Source organism: Odontomachus brunneus, unplaced genomic scaffold (genome assembly GCF_010583005.1).
Source record: "Odontomachus brunneus isolate Ranch 3 - 2012 unplaced genomic scaffold, Obru_v1 Obru_scaffold_016, whole genome shotgun sequence".
Classification (NCBI taxonomy): Eukaryota; Metazoa; Arthropoda; class Insecta; order Hymenoptera; family Formicidae; genus Odontomachus; species Odontomachus brunneus.
In genome coordinates, this window is record NW_022639466.1 from 2,165,374 (window position 1) to 2,182,317 (window position 16,944).

At 38.5% G+C, this 16,944-nt stretch overlaps 1 protein-coding gene across 4 annotated transcripts in view; it reads right to left on the bottom strand.

Moving 5' to 3' along the window:
- The window catches only part of LOC116841576 (UPF0489 protein C5orf22 homolog), a 503,768-nt gene extending 487,246 nt beyond the window's left edge, over positions 1 to 16,522 (bottom strand). For all 4 annotated transcript variants that reach the window (XR_004377574.1, XR_004377573.1, XM_032809666.1 and 1 more), the window contains exons 1-3: positions 15,921 to 16,522; positions 13,925 to 14,070; positions 11,361 to 11,510 (exon numbers count right to left, since the gene is read on the bottom strand). Coding sequence is in view for 2 of the 4 variants with exons in the window: in XM_032809666.1 (XP_032665557.1) it covers positions 11,361 to 11,510; positions 13,925 to 14,070; positions 15,921 to 15,983 (359 nt within the window). In the remaining 2 variants the exon portion in view is untranslated. The remainder of the gene's footprint in view (positions 1 to 11,360; positions 11,511 to 13,924; positions 14,071 to 15,920) is intronic.
- Positions 16,523 to 16,944: the final 422 nt, after the last annotated feature.

Consider the following 16,944-nt stretch of genomic DNA (forward strand, 5'->3'; position numbering starts at 1 on the left):
AGTAGTAAATTAATTCGCGAGCGATACGATAAACGTTATACTTGTCATGTAACAATCGCTAATTCACGAGGGTTGAGCACACGTTCTCACACGGTATAAACATTGAGATGTTTATGAAGAAAAATTGGCCAATCAATACGCGCGACGTGTCGATCGCCGGAAACACAATGGGAATATTCGGGAGCATACGTGACAGGCGAAGATAGATTTGACTGAAATTACATATTTTCATTTCCTTCCAAAAAACATTTTTGTCTTGTTTGTTCATTAATTATCAATTTCATTAATCTTTATTAGATTATTTAATATTTGGTTATCGTACATATCCTCTATCTGTAATTGTGTAAGTTACGCAATCAATATAAAGGACTTATTAAAATTAAGAATGAAAATTAAATACAACTAGAATATCGAAATAATCGAATATTAAATAATTCCGAAGTGCTGTTTTAAGGACAATTCAACGTAGAGAGAATGGTACTGAGTAACCATTTGTAACATCGAGATAGAACAATAGCTTATAATATCTTCCAAGGATTCATGAAATTAGCGTGGAATAAGCTAAATTTCTACCTAAGAATATACTTGTTCAAAATTCGTTTGTCAATAAAACAAATGAGTATTGTGCGAACAAAAAAATTCAATAATTTTCATCTGCATTATTCAACAAGAATGTTACGTCTGATTTATATAAGATCGTATTCAAAATATTTTCGAAATTTACGAGGAAATCTTGTGAAAACTGAAATTTACTCGCGCCATTACAAAGAGCGTGGCGTAATACAATTAATTCGAGCGACAAATAGACACGATTGTTCGCGGTATTGAAGCTGCATAACATGTCGATAGCGTAATCAACCGACACTCCCCTTATTATAGAATTCCAATTTAATGGGCTTCCGGTTAGCCGTATAGAGCGAGCAGCCGACGACCTGGATTCCGGCCGATTCTGCTCTAATTGTTATTCGTGTTACTACACCGAGGCAATTTCTTCTGCAGCCGACTTTTTCGCCGGCGCGCCGCCTGTTCACGAAGTTGTCTAAACACGTGTTTAATTAGCAAATTCCAATAAATCAACTCGTTAATGAAACGCCGGGGCCAATCGGTTTCTTACACGCGAGCTCTCCGGAGAGTAGTTTCGATTTCGGCTCTAATGAAAACAAACTGCTGCATGACACTCGAAATATATACCTCTCAAAGCGAGATTCTTCTCGATTTCTACCGTTATGCTGCATTGTTGAGAATTCTGTCTGATTTAACAAAATTCTGGTAAACCAAACAAGATTTCTGGTTAACCAGAATCTTGTCAACTTGAACAGGGAATTCTGGCTCGTGCATATTTACTCGTATAAATAAATTGATCAGATCTTGCATAAATAAATTTTCAAATATTTTTTTCTCAGTATGGTTACATCTCGGGCGACTCTAATGCAATCTGGTTAACCAGTAATCTTGTTAACCAAAATCTCGTTAATGTAAACAGAGAATTCTGGTTCATATTTTATCAGGTATTTGGTTAATTCAAGTAAATATCTCAATATAAAGTTTATTTCTTTGTGAAAACAAATCTCGCAAGCAAATTTTTAAGTGTCTTCCCCTCAGTGTATTGCACTAGATAACTGCTCAACAAAAAAATAATTGCATTATCGCAAGTCGTGTTATATAAAAAAAGTCAGATAAGCTATGTATTAGTTGAGAACGCACGTTATTACTGATAACGACGCATATAAATTAGTAGATTAGGTTCCATCGTTAAGTGTTTCGTACGACAACGTAGTTACAGAAACAGAAGATATGTCAAGTGAATTTACATTAATCCGATAACACTGCGCCGAAGCTTAAGTTGTGCACTAGTTTCGTGCTCGCGCGATAAATACGGTAACGAATGCACTAATTAGCGCACTCAGTGCACGCTGCGCGCGTTACGTAATCACGAGCCGCCAAAGCAATCGACAATGTTAGCCTGATGTATATTTAATGGCCTACTCGAGGAATAGCCTTAACGAATCAATCGGCAATAGAGACGAAGCAGGAGGAGGAGAAGAAGCAGGAGGAGGAGAAGAAGCAGAAGGAGGGGGAGGATAAGGAGAAGGAGATAAACGAAGAAGAAGAAGGGAACAGGAGGATCGAGATCGAGGACTCGATCACCGCGGGGTCGATGCTAATTTCTGGGGTCGAGTCGTGCGGCGGTCGCGTTCGCGATTGGTCTGCGCGAGCGGCGGCCCCTTTTTGTTCTTTCAGCCGAGACCGCCGATATATATGTATGTACATATATATATATATATGTGGAGCAGAGCAACCTGGCGACGATCGTGATATGTCAGCCGGCACCCACGCTCCTGCGACTTGAGGCTCGTTGTGCCACCTTCGCCGCTAAACCCTCTCGGCCCTGACCTGTCGTCGCTCTTCGGGTTCTCTGTTCCCCACTGAAACTTACATTATCCTTCAGCGCTCGTCGGCGTACGGCACACGACCCGCGAATCGAGTTTTCAACTTGTCATTTCGTAAAGTCTCGATTATGAGTACCAATAATAAAGAAGACAGTGAGTAAGTGAGAGATAAAGAGAGAGAAAGAGAGAGAGTTTCCGGCTTCCGATAAGTGAACACGTCGCCAAGTACAACAAAAAAGACAAGTACCAGTAAAAAGATTCATGAAACTCCCGGTCCCTGACCGTAATCGTGCTGAAGGAGGGTATGACTTTTAGGCGATTTGGAGACCGCTATGTGAACGCAAATTTCCTATTTTTTCTTTCGTATTTTTTCCCGTAGAATTAAAAAATCGACCTTAAAATTACGCCAAGTAAAGGGAAAAATAGTTATAGACATTTAAATGTTGATTTTCCCTGAAAATCATGCATTTTCCAACACTGCCATCTTAAATACCTTTGACCTTTTTAGAGGTGCTAAATCTCACGTTACATAGGAGACTTATTTTCTCAAAACTTGATAATGATGTGAGAATATACTCTAAGCAGCAGAGAAGAAGCAGCAGTCAATCGACCGAAATGGGCAACTAATTCCGAGCTCTGCCTTAAGCGGAGCGATTTGAGCGGCGAAAGCTACTATATGTTCGAGAAGAGGCTCCTTATATGCTTTCGTTTATTAATTTGCGTTCACCTAGCGGTCCCCAAATCGCCTAAAAGTCATACTCTCCTTCATTACGTTGGGAGCGAAAAATCATTAGCTCTTTCTTCTTTCTTCCTACGCTGTACATCGTCATAAATTAACTTCCTTGTGTACCAATGTTCACGTTCGAATATAGCACAAATCAGTGAAATATATGTTGAAAACTTCATCTTACGAAAATCGACATGAAATTTTTATGATTTTGTTTTTTAATAAAAAAAAAGTATAATCCTATTCTCAGAGGAATTTTCTTATATATATATATTTCTTATATGGTCTCAAGAAGACTCTTCTAAAACCAAAAAAAAGGAAAATACTCCAACACCCTAAAAAAAAGAACTCTAGTTGCAAAACTATTTCCTGTAATCCTATATTTTAGGCGAGAAAACTCCTAAGAGAGAAAGAATATTTCTCTTCTAACGAAATGAACTATTAACTAGAAATCTATCACACTGAAAGAAAGTACTTTGAAAATTTATTTGTGGGATGTAAGGTTTACTGAACTTTATAATTTATTAAGTATATTAAACTTTATATATCCCACCAATAAATTTTTAAATATTTTTCTCAATGCAGATATTATTCTAACCTTTTCTTTTTTTCTTTTCAATCAAGAATATGTTCATTTGAACCAGAATGCCCTCTTGAAAGAAAAGAAGTTTCTATTAAAAATAAAACTTGTACTGTATGTTATGCTTACGCTGAGAAAAACTACTTAAAAATTTATTTGCTGAATATAAAGTTTCTTCCTGCAAAATAAAGCTCATTTCTGTGAATAAATCTTACACAAATAAATTTTCAAGTATTTCTTCTCAGTGTAGAATATTTTCCTTTTGATTTTAAAAGAATCCTCTTAAAGCCATGTATGAGATTCCGTTAAAGATAAAATCATATTTTTGGGATGTTTAATTTACGAGTTTGGGAAAGAGAATTTTCGGTATATTTTATGAGTTCACTGTATTATATTGAACGCGAATTTATGGCGTGTGCGAGAAGAAACTAATCTCTCTCGACGGACGCACGGTGTAGGAAAACGACTCGCATGATTTCTCGTTTCTGACGTCATGATACAGTATGGCTGCACTAAGGAAATAGGTGTGACTCGTAGATAAAGGAAATCACAGGTAGCAGTAGTAGGCAGATCCGAGCCAACGCGCAGCTGGTGGAGCGACGGATCGCGATAAAATCAGCTGGGCGATCGCAACGGGAACGTTTCGATCTTTATTTGGATCTTGCTCAACGGACTGTATTATGTACAGTAATACGACTACACAGGGCTTAGAAGGATCCAAATAAAGATTAAAGTATTCTTATCGCAATCATCTTGGCGATTTCGTCGCAACCTCGTCGTCACCTGCGTATTTACTTGATTGAATTTACTGCTACCTGTGATTTGTGAGCTCTCGGGCGAATGAAAAGGTCGGTTCCTTAAAGCCGCAAGACAGGCAATCGCACTGTCTACGCTTAAAAAATGAAATAGATACTTATTTGACACTTAATAGAAGACAGAAAGAGGAAAATAGGAAGACTACGAAATAGTTTAGAAAATGTAAAATAGACTTAAAGTCCGCGAGTTTTTGGTCGAACTGATCGAGGACCCACTGCCTTGAATTTAGGAGATTAGCAGACATACGGACCAGACGAAAGAATTTTGCATCTACGGAATTTGATGGATTTCTCTGTCGCCAATAACGCTATTTTTCGCCGCAGGCTCGGAAAATGCAAGACACTGCGATTCTCGTAATCGCCCCTTCTTTCCTGCAGAAAAGAAGACACGATGGCTGACGATTGCGCTCGCCATCCACTACGATTTCTCCCACTACGTACACTTTCTGTCCTCCTACTCTGATGCCAGTTGGGCCACCTCTTCCTGAAAAGTGTACCATCGTCGACCATTGGGTGCAACTGGCATCAAGGCTACCGATTGGACGGCCTCTGACGCTCGCCTAGGAATCCCACGACCTCGCCGATTGACGTCGCGACGACGAGTGCAACGCGGCGCGACGCACGTGGAGAGATGCAAATCTGCGCGACCTCCCGTTGCGAATATCGACCTCGAATCGACGGCGTCTCGCCGTCCGTCAGATTAGTAACGCCGCGAAGGACTTATGTTAATCCTGAACAACCTTCGTCGAAATTAGCCGTTTTGCGTAACGCGCGCAAGATTCTTACTCATCAGAACGATCTCTCCGAGTCGGTTCCCTCGTCCGTGAGAATGTCTGCTGACATTGTCAGGGTAAATTAATCAATCGATTAAGTAATTTTAAAACACATTGCAAAGAGAGAGAGAGAGAGAGAGAGAGAGAGAGAGAGAGAGCGTGATATAGCGATTGTTTTCAACGACGTTGAAAAATATCTGAAGGAAAATCAGAAAGGCAGTGTCTAATATAAAATAAATTTCTAGCGATATTTCACCATGGAGAACACGTTTGCGTATTTATAACATAAAATATAGAACATCCTGTTCGATTTAATGTCATTCGTACGTCGATCGAACCGGAGCTATTCGAGATACGAGGAAGTATTGGAGGCCGAGACGTTGAGATCGATAGGAACGAGCGCGATTGATGAGGAGAAAGGTGGAGGGCTATTAAAGCGACATGGGGGAAGGAAGAGGGAACGGGGGAACGGTGGGTAAGAGACAACCGCGAAAAAGATCGGCAAATGGAATGTCGGTTAATCTGTAGCGGAGTCCGGTCCGCACCGGAATCTGCACGTGCACTACACTTTCGTGTGCCTGCCGAGGCACGCGTCGCCTGCACGCGAATAGTACACCTAATCAATTGTGCCGATTTTTATGTAGAGATAATATACATTGTGCGTTCTAGTCGTGGGATATTATCAATTACTTCAGTGTTGGGCATTGATCGACTAAAATCTTCTTTCACTAAAATCTTTTCACGTTCTGATACGATTCATATAAGCAGCGTTGCGTATGAATCGATTTTCTTAGACTAAAATCGACGAATCAATAGTTGAAATCAATCAATCATCATGTACGCAATTTCAGTGTTGGGCATTGATCGACTAAAATCTTCTTTCTAAGATAACCGGCAAGTCTCTCAGCCATCAAAGTTAACTAGCATCGTCATGTATCACAAGTACCATTGATTGGTGAAATTAATTATTTATTTATCAAAAACTCTGATGTGTAATTGATTATATACTAATTAATAATTAATTGTATCCATTGATAAACTCATATTCGTGATTACATATACACGATGATCGATTAATTTTGATTATTGATTATTAAAAAAAGACTTTAATTGATTTATGCCCAATACTGAATTATTCAAACTTTTAAATTACGTCAACTTTATCCATTGTTCGAATGTGTATCAATTATTTAAATCTTATAAATTATCTGATTTTATATTAATTACATAACATTGAGCAAACGATATATTTGTATGTTACATTTTAAGTAATTTTGTAGTAATCGCGAAATTTGAGAAGACAATCGATTAGACTTCATTGAATCGATTAGATATTTACTCGGCCAAACAGCAAAACGCGACACAAAGCATCGATTATTATGGGAAGGATCGAGGGAAATCTTTGAATTGTGATTATAATTTCTAAATAAGTATTCTATGATTATTTTCATACCACTGTCTTGTATAAAATCACACAGCAGTATTTATTCGTTGGTTCTATATCATATAGGCTGCGTTCGGGGAGACGCTATTTAGCGCTATGAGCGTCCTCTATCCTTGTTCAACTTTCAGGAACAAACAAGAATAGAGCACACTCATAGCGTTAAATAGCGTCTCCTCGAACGCAGCCATAGTGTATCTGTATGTGTATGTGTAGCGAATATTATTTTCGTTATATTACGTTAAGACACGAATCTCACTATAAGGCAGTGTTAGACATTAAATGGTTAAAATTTTCTTTGACTAAAATAACTGGTTGATCAATAATGAAAATAAATTAATCATCACACATAAGATCCCAAATAATTTCATTGATTGATGAAATGTATTATTAATCAAACTTATACACTAATTAATAAATAATTTCACAAATTGATTGAATTATTCATGATTGCGTACATGATGATTGATTGATTTCAACTATTGATTCGTCGATTTTAGTCTAAGAAAATCGATTCATACGCAACGCTGCTTATATGAATCGTATCAGAACGTGCGAAGACATAATAAAAGAAAATGTTTATACACGCTGAGTCAACAGGATATCGCAAAAATTGACGTTACAATATCCCATTCTATTATCTACTTGGAGGGACAAGCTTCCTTTCTAATACGTCGCGTGGAATATCTCGAGGAATGACCTTTATTTTGCGGTTATTGGTCGACCGTTAGCCGATAAAATAAATAGATAATGCGCGCCACAATGGATCGTTTCGTGCGGAAAAGAAAGAAAAGGGAGTAGAAATCACTGTCGCATTCCAACGAGCGACTTATGCCGATCGAGACGCCAGGCGAAAGCTGCAACAAGCTTCCATCGTGGCGGCATTCAAAGTACCGGTACACAAGAGCTGCGCCACAGCTACGGCAGGTATTTACTACTAGGCAATGTGGATATATGCGTTGTTACAACGCTCGTGTATACTTTTGTTGCACATAGACTGTTTTTCCGGAAAGCCGCGGAATGCACGAGATCTTTGGCTTGCGCGAGATTCCACGGCAGAGCAGAAAACGTCCCGACGCGAGTCCGCGATCTCACGACTGTGTGTGCACCGGCAATAACAACGATTGCAAGATAAGGATGACGGTGTCGAGTTCGGTATGTCGAGTTCGGTATAATTTATGACTCGCGATCGATTCGGCGACCAGATAGCGGCTGTACTTCGCTGAAGCGCGTGGAGTACTTCCACACGGAAGTTACAGATTAATTTTACACAGGAGGATTTACTGCAATCGAACGTAGGTAGGTAACGTCGAACGTATGTCAAACGATATCGACGCAATCGAAATTTCACGAGGTGCATCCCGATGCCGATATATCCTCTTAGAGAGAGCGACAACGAGTTACACAACGGAAAACAGTACGGAGGATCGAGGATGTATCGAGCTGAGAACGCAGGCCGGATGGTACTCCTCACAATCCTCCAATATTTTACCCACACGCGAACGAAAGCCTCTCGTCCACGCGAGCCCGGACGGCTTCCTTCTTACTCGACACTTTCGCATAAGTAGGCGATTCAAGTGCCGAGTCCCTGTGCGGAGACGCGAAACGCGAAACGGAGCGCAAAAAGAACAATCTGCGCGGAGCGCTGGACGAGAAGGGCACATAAGGAAGCCGAGTTTACGAGATGATTGTCCTACAGGCCCTATTCATTCGACACGGAATCTCCGGGCGGATCTCTATTGTAGATTATTGCGCCATTGTCCATTGTCGCAATCCGCCAACAACTGGCTTCCTCAGATCTCCTTCTTTCGCGCGAGCGGAAAAATTACCGTGGAAACGAAGCTGCCGGCTCGAGTGTTTTATTATTTTATTTTTTATTACAAGATATAACAAGGTGCTTCAACAAAAGCTGTTAACACTCATATGGAAAATTTGCTTCGAAAGAATGGAAATAAGAACTTATATGGAAAAAAATTAATTTACTGCTAACTTGCAGCACACTTACGATAATTGACAAGTAAACCTATCCAAAAGGTACACTCCGATTTCTTTCTAATTTGGCATGAATGTAGTGGTACAAAAAATATTTAGATCATGTTTTTTCACATTGAACTTCACGGGCAGTTTATAGTTTTTTAATGTTCTCACTCTTATTATCAACAAGTGTAACAAAAATACATAAGAAATAAAATTGAATACAAGATATAGTTAAATAATTTTAACAAAATCGGCAGCTGAGACACGAATCATTCTAAATTTCTTTAGCTGAGATTCCAACCGAAATATTTCAAATCTGTACTAAATTAGTCAAAAATGGTTCAAATCTCGGCCAAACTGAAAAATTATTTGATAAATAATTTTTATTCATAACTTTTTACATGTTTTATTTAAACATTTTATTACTTATACAAATGATTTTACCTCATATTCATAATCAGCAAACCAAAAACGCTTATATCTTATATTCAATTTTATTTCTTCTGCATTTTTGTTGCACTTGTTGATGATAGCAGTGAGAACATTAAAAAGCTATAAACTGCCTGCGAAACTTAAAGTGGGCCAAAATGAAAAAATATGACCTAAATATTTTTGGTACTTCTACATTTGTGCTAAATTAGAAAGAAATCGGAGTATAATTTTTGGATACGTTTATTTGTGAGTTACTTATACAGAGAATGTACTTCAGAAAAATGTTAACACTTTTGTGGACAAAAAGTTACTTCCATATAAGTATTAACTTCCTTTTGAAGCACCCTATATAATATCTTGTGTTGTTTAACGCAATTAGCAGATATTTATGTCTCCCAGTAGATATTTTAAACGTTAGATACTTCATCTAATATCTAGATTTTTATTTTTAAACATATTTATATTTTTTATATACATCTTTTAGTGAGTTATTGTTTCTTTCAAATTTCAGAATTATTCGCAACTATTTGCTTATAGTATAATCCCTTAATTCTTTTTGAAACAATATAAATTACGTGATAAAAAAATAAGATATGTTTAAGAAATATAATAAAAATATATTTTAAATATCACACAAATATTTCCTCTAAGTCCATTTTTTAAATTTCTAAACTTATTTATTTTACCTCTTTTTTCATATGTGCATCTTTTAGTTAGTTATTATTTTTTTCAAATTTCAAATTATTCCCAACCATTAGTGTAATAATTCCCTTTTGAACAATATAAATTACATAATCTAAAAAAAATAATATAATATTCCCTTATGAAATCTATATTCCCTAAATCTATATTCCCTTTTGAACAATATAAATTATATAATCTAAAAAAAAATAATAAAATTTAAAAAATTATATAAATATATGTGTATATCTCAAATATCAACTTTACTTTTCTTCTAATCTCTCTCTATATTTAAAATTTTTAAACATATTTATATTTTATTTTTTACATGCACATCTCTTTCAATTAGTCCTCCTTTAAATTTCAGAATTATTAACAATTGCGTGTTTAACGCAATCTCATAAATTTTCTGAATAATGTAAATTACATAACAGAACAATACAAGATTATACTAAACAAGATTATACTAAAAAATGAAAAGAAATATGTGTATGTAGACGGGTAAGTTTGATAGACTCGCAATGCACCAAGTGTCAAGACTCGTTCGCCGCGTGGTCAGATAAGACGTTAGGCGTCGCGTCTTAATTTCGATCGGTGAAAAACAAAGTTGCGGAACGAAACTCACGGCAATTAGCGGACGATTAACGGTAACACGTGCTGGCCATGTTGGGTGTTTCATACGCGGAAAGCGAGTTCCGCACGCGACGCCACGTAAGGAGGTTACGTGTGTCGCTCGCGCGCACATCGACGGAAATCGAACGACGCGGGATAGCACCTGCGGGTGGATAAACAGGCAATTACGTACGAATAAGTCGGACGAAAAAACATCCGCGATGGCGGTCGCGCACTCCCCGATCTTATCGACACGCGGTGTCGCGCGTCAGCGATGGTCATAAAGAAATATAACGGTGCAATTATCAATAATTGGGAAATTTTTTCGAGTGTAACTCAACGTAGCGAGCCGGCGCACTCATTAATTTGATATTACAAGCGTTGTCCGCTAAAGTCCCCGTTATTATTATCGTCACGAGGACCATTAACCTTCTTTTGCGACGCGCAAGTTACTCCGCTTCTGCGTAGCATCGCGCATTTCGAAAGAAAAGGAGTGTAATTTCGAGACATGTGCGTTTAGATGTACGCCAAGATACCGAACTGAATGATATCACAAATATATGAATGGCTTACGCGATAAACTTCTTATATTATTCTTATTTTTATTATTCTTGTAAAGAGGATACTCTCTTCTTTTAAGTACGTGATAATGAGCTTTTCTAAAATTTGTAATTTTGAGACTGTTATCAACAAAATGTTCTTTATTAAAAATAACTATCACTCAAAAGAAGGAAAGTTAGCTGGGCGATTGCTTTTCTTAGGAGCAGAATGATATTTTTTCTGTGTGTAGAATGATGTTGTCGATTTGCGAATCAGAGGATTCAAAAGAAACATAAGAAACATGTTCATATCCATCTTGCGTGGATCCACGCTCGTGTGGACATTGCGCGCATGTAACGTATACATATCCTTTGTAGAGATTACACGCCTACCTTATCAAGCCGTTGTCCTTGTGCTTGCCGATGAGGAACGTCTGCACACCATCCTGCATCTGATTAGCCCACGGTGGTTTCACCCAGATGAGGTACTTGAAGTGACCCGCATACACTGCAGGCAAGATCCAATTCTCGATACTGAGCTCGCTGAAAAAAAAGGAGACACGATAAAAATGTGACCCAATAATTGCTTTCGCGTTCGAAGAACTTGTTTGGCCGATTAAAACGGCCTGCATCCTCACCCCCCGTTTTTTCCTTTCTTTCTTGATACTACCACGTTTATATGTAATATTCGCGCGGATGTATAATATCCGTTTCGCGCGGAAATTAATAAACGACGATCGGACGAAAATTGTTTTTTGCAAAACGGTGTTGATTGCACAGAACAAATTGCGGTTCTCGCGCGTCAGCGTTTCTGCTCAATTACGACTTGCACCGTATTTAATTTTCAAGCGTGAGAAATAAGTAGTATTTTAATATGTTCTTTTTTAATTAGTATACGAAGTAGTATACAAGGATATACTGCTCAACGGGAGGAAAGGTGGAGCGGATCAACGTGTGCGGCGCATCGAAGCACAACATTATGTGCCGATATGCATAATGGATAAATTGTACAGTATCGTGCAATTTTTTTTTTATACGAGCGAGCCCGGCGATTCGATAATTTCCTTATGATTGATTCGAGCAGTTCTCAGCGCACCATTGCCGTTCACTAGAAACTCACTCGGCATGCGGAATGCGTGGCGGCACATAGCGAAACGCGGCAATTTTTCTGAGAGGGCTCGCAGCTCGCAGAATGCACTCGTTTGCACTTCGAAGCGAATGCGATACAGATACCAGAAGCAGGTTCTCTATCTCGCGAACGATCGCAGCGAGAACAACGCGACTTGCATTCACGATAAAACCGAATAAATCGAATGAACGAAAGTATTTCTCTTAGCGGCTGGGTTTCTTTATCGCCGGGCTTTCGTGTCGCAGAATGACGATGCTGATGATCTTTCTGATATCAAAGCGTCACTTTGGTGACGCTCGTTCCGACGTTATATATTACATGTCATACCATTAAATTCGTCGAATCAATCGTTATCTTACGGCCCAATGTGCCATCAGACATTCCATTCAGAAAATGCGCGGATTGCAATTCATGCCATTCTGACGAATAGTCAGAATAGTTCTAATAGTCGTGAATAAACATAAAGATTATATTCGCGTGACATAGGTATCGGAATTTCAGCTTTCTTGACTTATTCCATCATCTTGGAAAAAATTACTTTTCATCATTGCATGCCGGGAGACAGTAGCGTCTCTTTCTATTTCTCCTGTATCGAAAGACAGATGAAGAGAGATAGGCAGAAAGAGAAAAAGAGAGAAAGGGAGAGAGAGAGAGAGAGATGGAGAGAGAGAGAGAGACAGGGGGGAAGAAAGAGTGGTATGTATTATTGACAAGAATATTTTTCAGCCGTTTGATTATTTATTGCTATACTTTTGCACAAAACACGATGATATGAAAAATGCCTTTAACATCTCACCGTATTTTTCACAGCATTATATATCATCTGTCATAATATTACTACACTTATCGAATCAATCGTCATCTTACAACCGATTGTGCCATGCAATCGATACATAATTACTCTAAAAAGCACGAATCACGATCAATGCTATCTCGATAAGCTTATGAAAAGGCGCGAAAAAACGTAAAGATCATATTCGCGTGACTATGGTATCGGAATTTCAGCTTCCTTGACTTATTTCACCATCTTAGAAAAAATTACTTTTCGCCGTTGCATGCCGGAAGACAGTAGCGTCTCTTTCTATTTCTTCTGTATCAAAAGGAAGATGAAAAGAGATAGAAAGAAAGAGAGAGAGAAAGAGGGAGAAAGAGAGAGAATGATATGTGTTATTGACAAAAATATTTTTCAACCGCTTGATTTTTTATTGCTATACTTTTGCTCAAAACACGAATCAATCGTCGTCCTACAGTCGATTGTGCCATGCAATCGACATATAATAACTCTAAGAAGCACGGATTACGACCGATGCTATCCCGGTAAGCTTGTGAAAAGGCGCGAAAAACTTAAGGATCATATTCGCATGACTATTGTATCGGAATCTCAACCTTCTTGACTTATTCCGCCATTTTTTATACAAAAACTGTCAGTCGGTTATTTGAGCATTATACGTTTATATATGAGATACATGTCATACCATTAAATCAATCGTTATTTTACGGATATGCCATCAGACAGACATTCCATTCAGAAAAAACGCGGATTGCAACTCATGCCATTCCGCGACGAGTGTTCTAACAGTCGCGAGTAAACATAAGGATCATATTCGCATGACTTTGGTATCGGAATCTCAGCTTTCTTGACTTATTCCGCCATTTTTTTATGTAGGAACTGTCAGTTATCGGAGCATTACACGTTTATATGTGAGATTGGTCCGGCTACCCAACCCTCCTACTTATTTCCGACATAATCACGTCGCATTCGATAATATCACAATTAGGAGGAACAGGTGGTATATGATATTTACGGGTACAAGTGTTCTATACGTACCTGAATAATCGGAGCTTATCCCAAACGATGTCGGCCTGCATCGCTGGCGGTATCACCATATCGGGATGCGAATCCAGATGTATGAACGTGTTGTCTTGGAAGGGCAGGTGTTTCGAGCCCAGACACCGATATATGAAGGGTAAAACCTGATAATATCGCAAATACGGGCGTGTGAATATCCGTGCAAAAAAGCCGGCTAATCGCTGTCGTGTGGCGCACGGAACTATTGACTAGCTGCGCCTGAATCTGCGCAATGGATCGATTTGAATTTTGGAGTTCGATCAATCGGCGACCTCTAGGAATATACTATAGATATAGGAAATAAGCGAAAACCAATAAAAAATCATAATACTAGCACCCTCGCCGCGACGTGATTGGACTACCGAGATTACTAGATACATTCTCGCGCAAAATTTGAAAGTGACATCAAAACTCGAAAAATTCGAAACTGGTTCAGAAGCGCATTTATTGTCCGACTCGGTAATGCATCATCGGCGCTTCTTGAATATTTGATCGCGAGTAGATTACGACATCTTTCTTTGAGATGACTTCTGAAATGAGTGAGAATCATAAAGACGATCTCGCGATTCTCGTTGTTTTGAGACACTCGTTGAAATACAAATTGTATATATCGAAGAAGGCGTATTATGATTTTCAACTGAGAGATATACATTCTAATATATTTAGCCGTGTAATTCTAACTTCTGTGTATATTTGTCTACAACCGAATATTAATTCAGCTTGGAAAATCGGAATAATATGTATAACGCTAAATACACGGCCAAGTGTGAAGCAGGATTGTAGCGTAGATTTCAAAACTGCGTCTACGTGAATTGTTTACATATTATCTACATAACGCATATATGCTTTTTTCATGCAGACGATGTAAACTATGTAAGATATTGTAAGTTTCATATTAAAATATAAAAAAAGAATACGAAACATTGACCGCTTTGGTATTATTAATTATAAATATAATGTTTAAAAAAGTTAAATATGAAATTGTTATTATGAAATTGTTATTATATTGTGTGACAGATATGGTAGATCTAACTCTAAAGGTGAAAGTATCATCAGAAAATTCTGTGATCTCTGGCTTATCCAGGAAACAACATTTATAAATTTATATCAGGATTCTAAATTTTAAGTAAAAATATAAACTTTTATTTTAATAAATTTTTTAGCAAGCTATACGTTCTTTAAACGACATCCATAAATTAATTATTGCCTACATGATATCTAGATGTCACCTCATGCATTACGTTGTTCATATAGATGTGAAGTATCATAATTCACGCGTAATCCAACTCCAGTGTGGACATATGGGCATAATATGGGCATATGTAAATTAACTTTACACCGCTGCGGCGCTTCGAGAACGTACGCAGCGCCAGCAGCGCGACGGCGCGGGTTACTTTGAACGGTTTATAACTCGCAACAGAATTTGGAACAAAATTTTACTTACTTCTATTTCTTTGCATAACATGGTAAAAGCTTGAAAATTCATAAGTACACATACATATAAGAAATGTATGTATATATTTATTAATATAATTTTAATTACTCCAATATATTTATTAATATAATTTTAATTACTCCAATGCTGCCTTACTAATAGAATTTTATTTAAACACCGTCACGAATTACAAATCCCCTAAAGCGGGCTTTTTTCATTCTTTCAGAGTGAAGATTTAAAATATCTTAAAATATCTTTATATATCCCCCGAGAAAAGCACATGCTACTTTTCGCTTTGTCCGAATACATCGTAAAGTGAGAAAGAAGTATCCCGCACTCCACTCGTCCTCCAACCGTTCTCCTACTACCTGCTATTATCTGGCGCAAGCGTACAACTGGCCTTGGTCGCACGAGGATGGATAGATATTTAAAGGCCTGGGATAGACGTCTATCCTCGTCGCACGCCTCTCCGACACAATAACGACGCGCAGACCAACTACGTTCTTTCCAGTGTATACGTCCGAGCGCGAGAACGCTCACCTCATCGTGGCCCTCCACCACGTAGATCGGCGTCTTCTTGAAGTACTTGAGTGCGAGCGACATACTCCGCTGATCACGCGGGACTATCGACCACGGGGACGAGTACGCGATCGCTGTACAGACGGGACACGCGTTTAAAAACGATCAATACTCTAATTAACACGCAGCGACGATAACGACGACCACGATGACGACGATGACGACGACGACGCGGAAACTCGAATCGAATCACGGACACGTGGCACACTGCTTCGCGCGAAAGCACGTGATCGCAGACTGAAGTTTTGCTCTTAGGCGCGCACCTCAAACGATCATTTCGCGAATAAAAGACAGGGGCATCACAGGAGGGTCAACCCCGAATTCTCACGAGACGAGTTCCGTAAGGTGGTTCTCGTCTCTTTCCCCCCCTCGTTTTTTTCTTCTTTCTCTCTCACGCTCTTTCCCCGCGCGTCATGGACGGACGGACGGACGGATGGACGGTCGAGGAGACCTTAGAAACCCGATCCTTCTAACTCGCAGCCGGCCTGTGCACGACGGGCGAAATGCTGTGTGCAGTATCACTTAGCGATTTAGCATGGACAAATTTATTTCAATGGATCGATAGGACTGTCCGCCATCCAATCGACGCAACGAATCGCGCGCGTCGCATCTTTGCACAAGCGTTACTCGCCACTAAAATTAATTACACACACTACTGATGATGAAAAGTGTTCTTTCAAATAAAATTATGATTACTGTCATAATTAACAATAGCAAAAAACAATCGTAATACTTAAGCGGAAACAAAAGCACGTGTTCGCAAATAATGACATTTCTTTTCTGATTTTTTTCTCTTTTATATTACTTTAAACACTGAAAAGTTGTCTTTCAAATTAAATTGTGATTATTATCATAATTAATAGTAATAATCTCATTATTCAGGCGGAAATAAAAGGCAGAACAAAAAGTCACGATATTGAAATGATGTCAAAATGACCAAAAAATGACTAAAAAAACTCATTTTTCAATCACGGTTCGATCACTT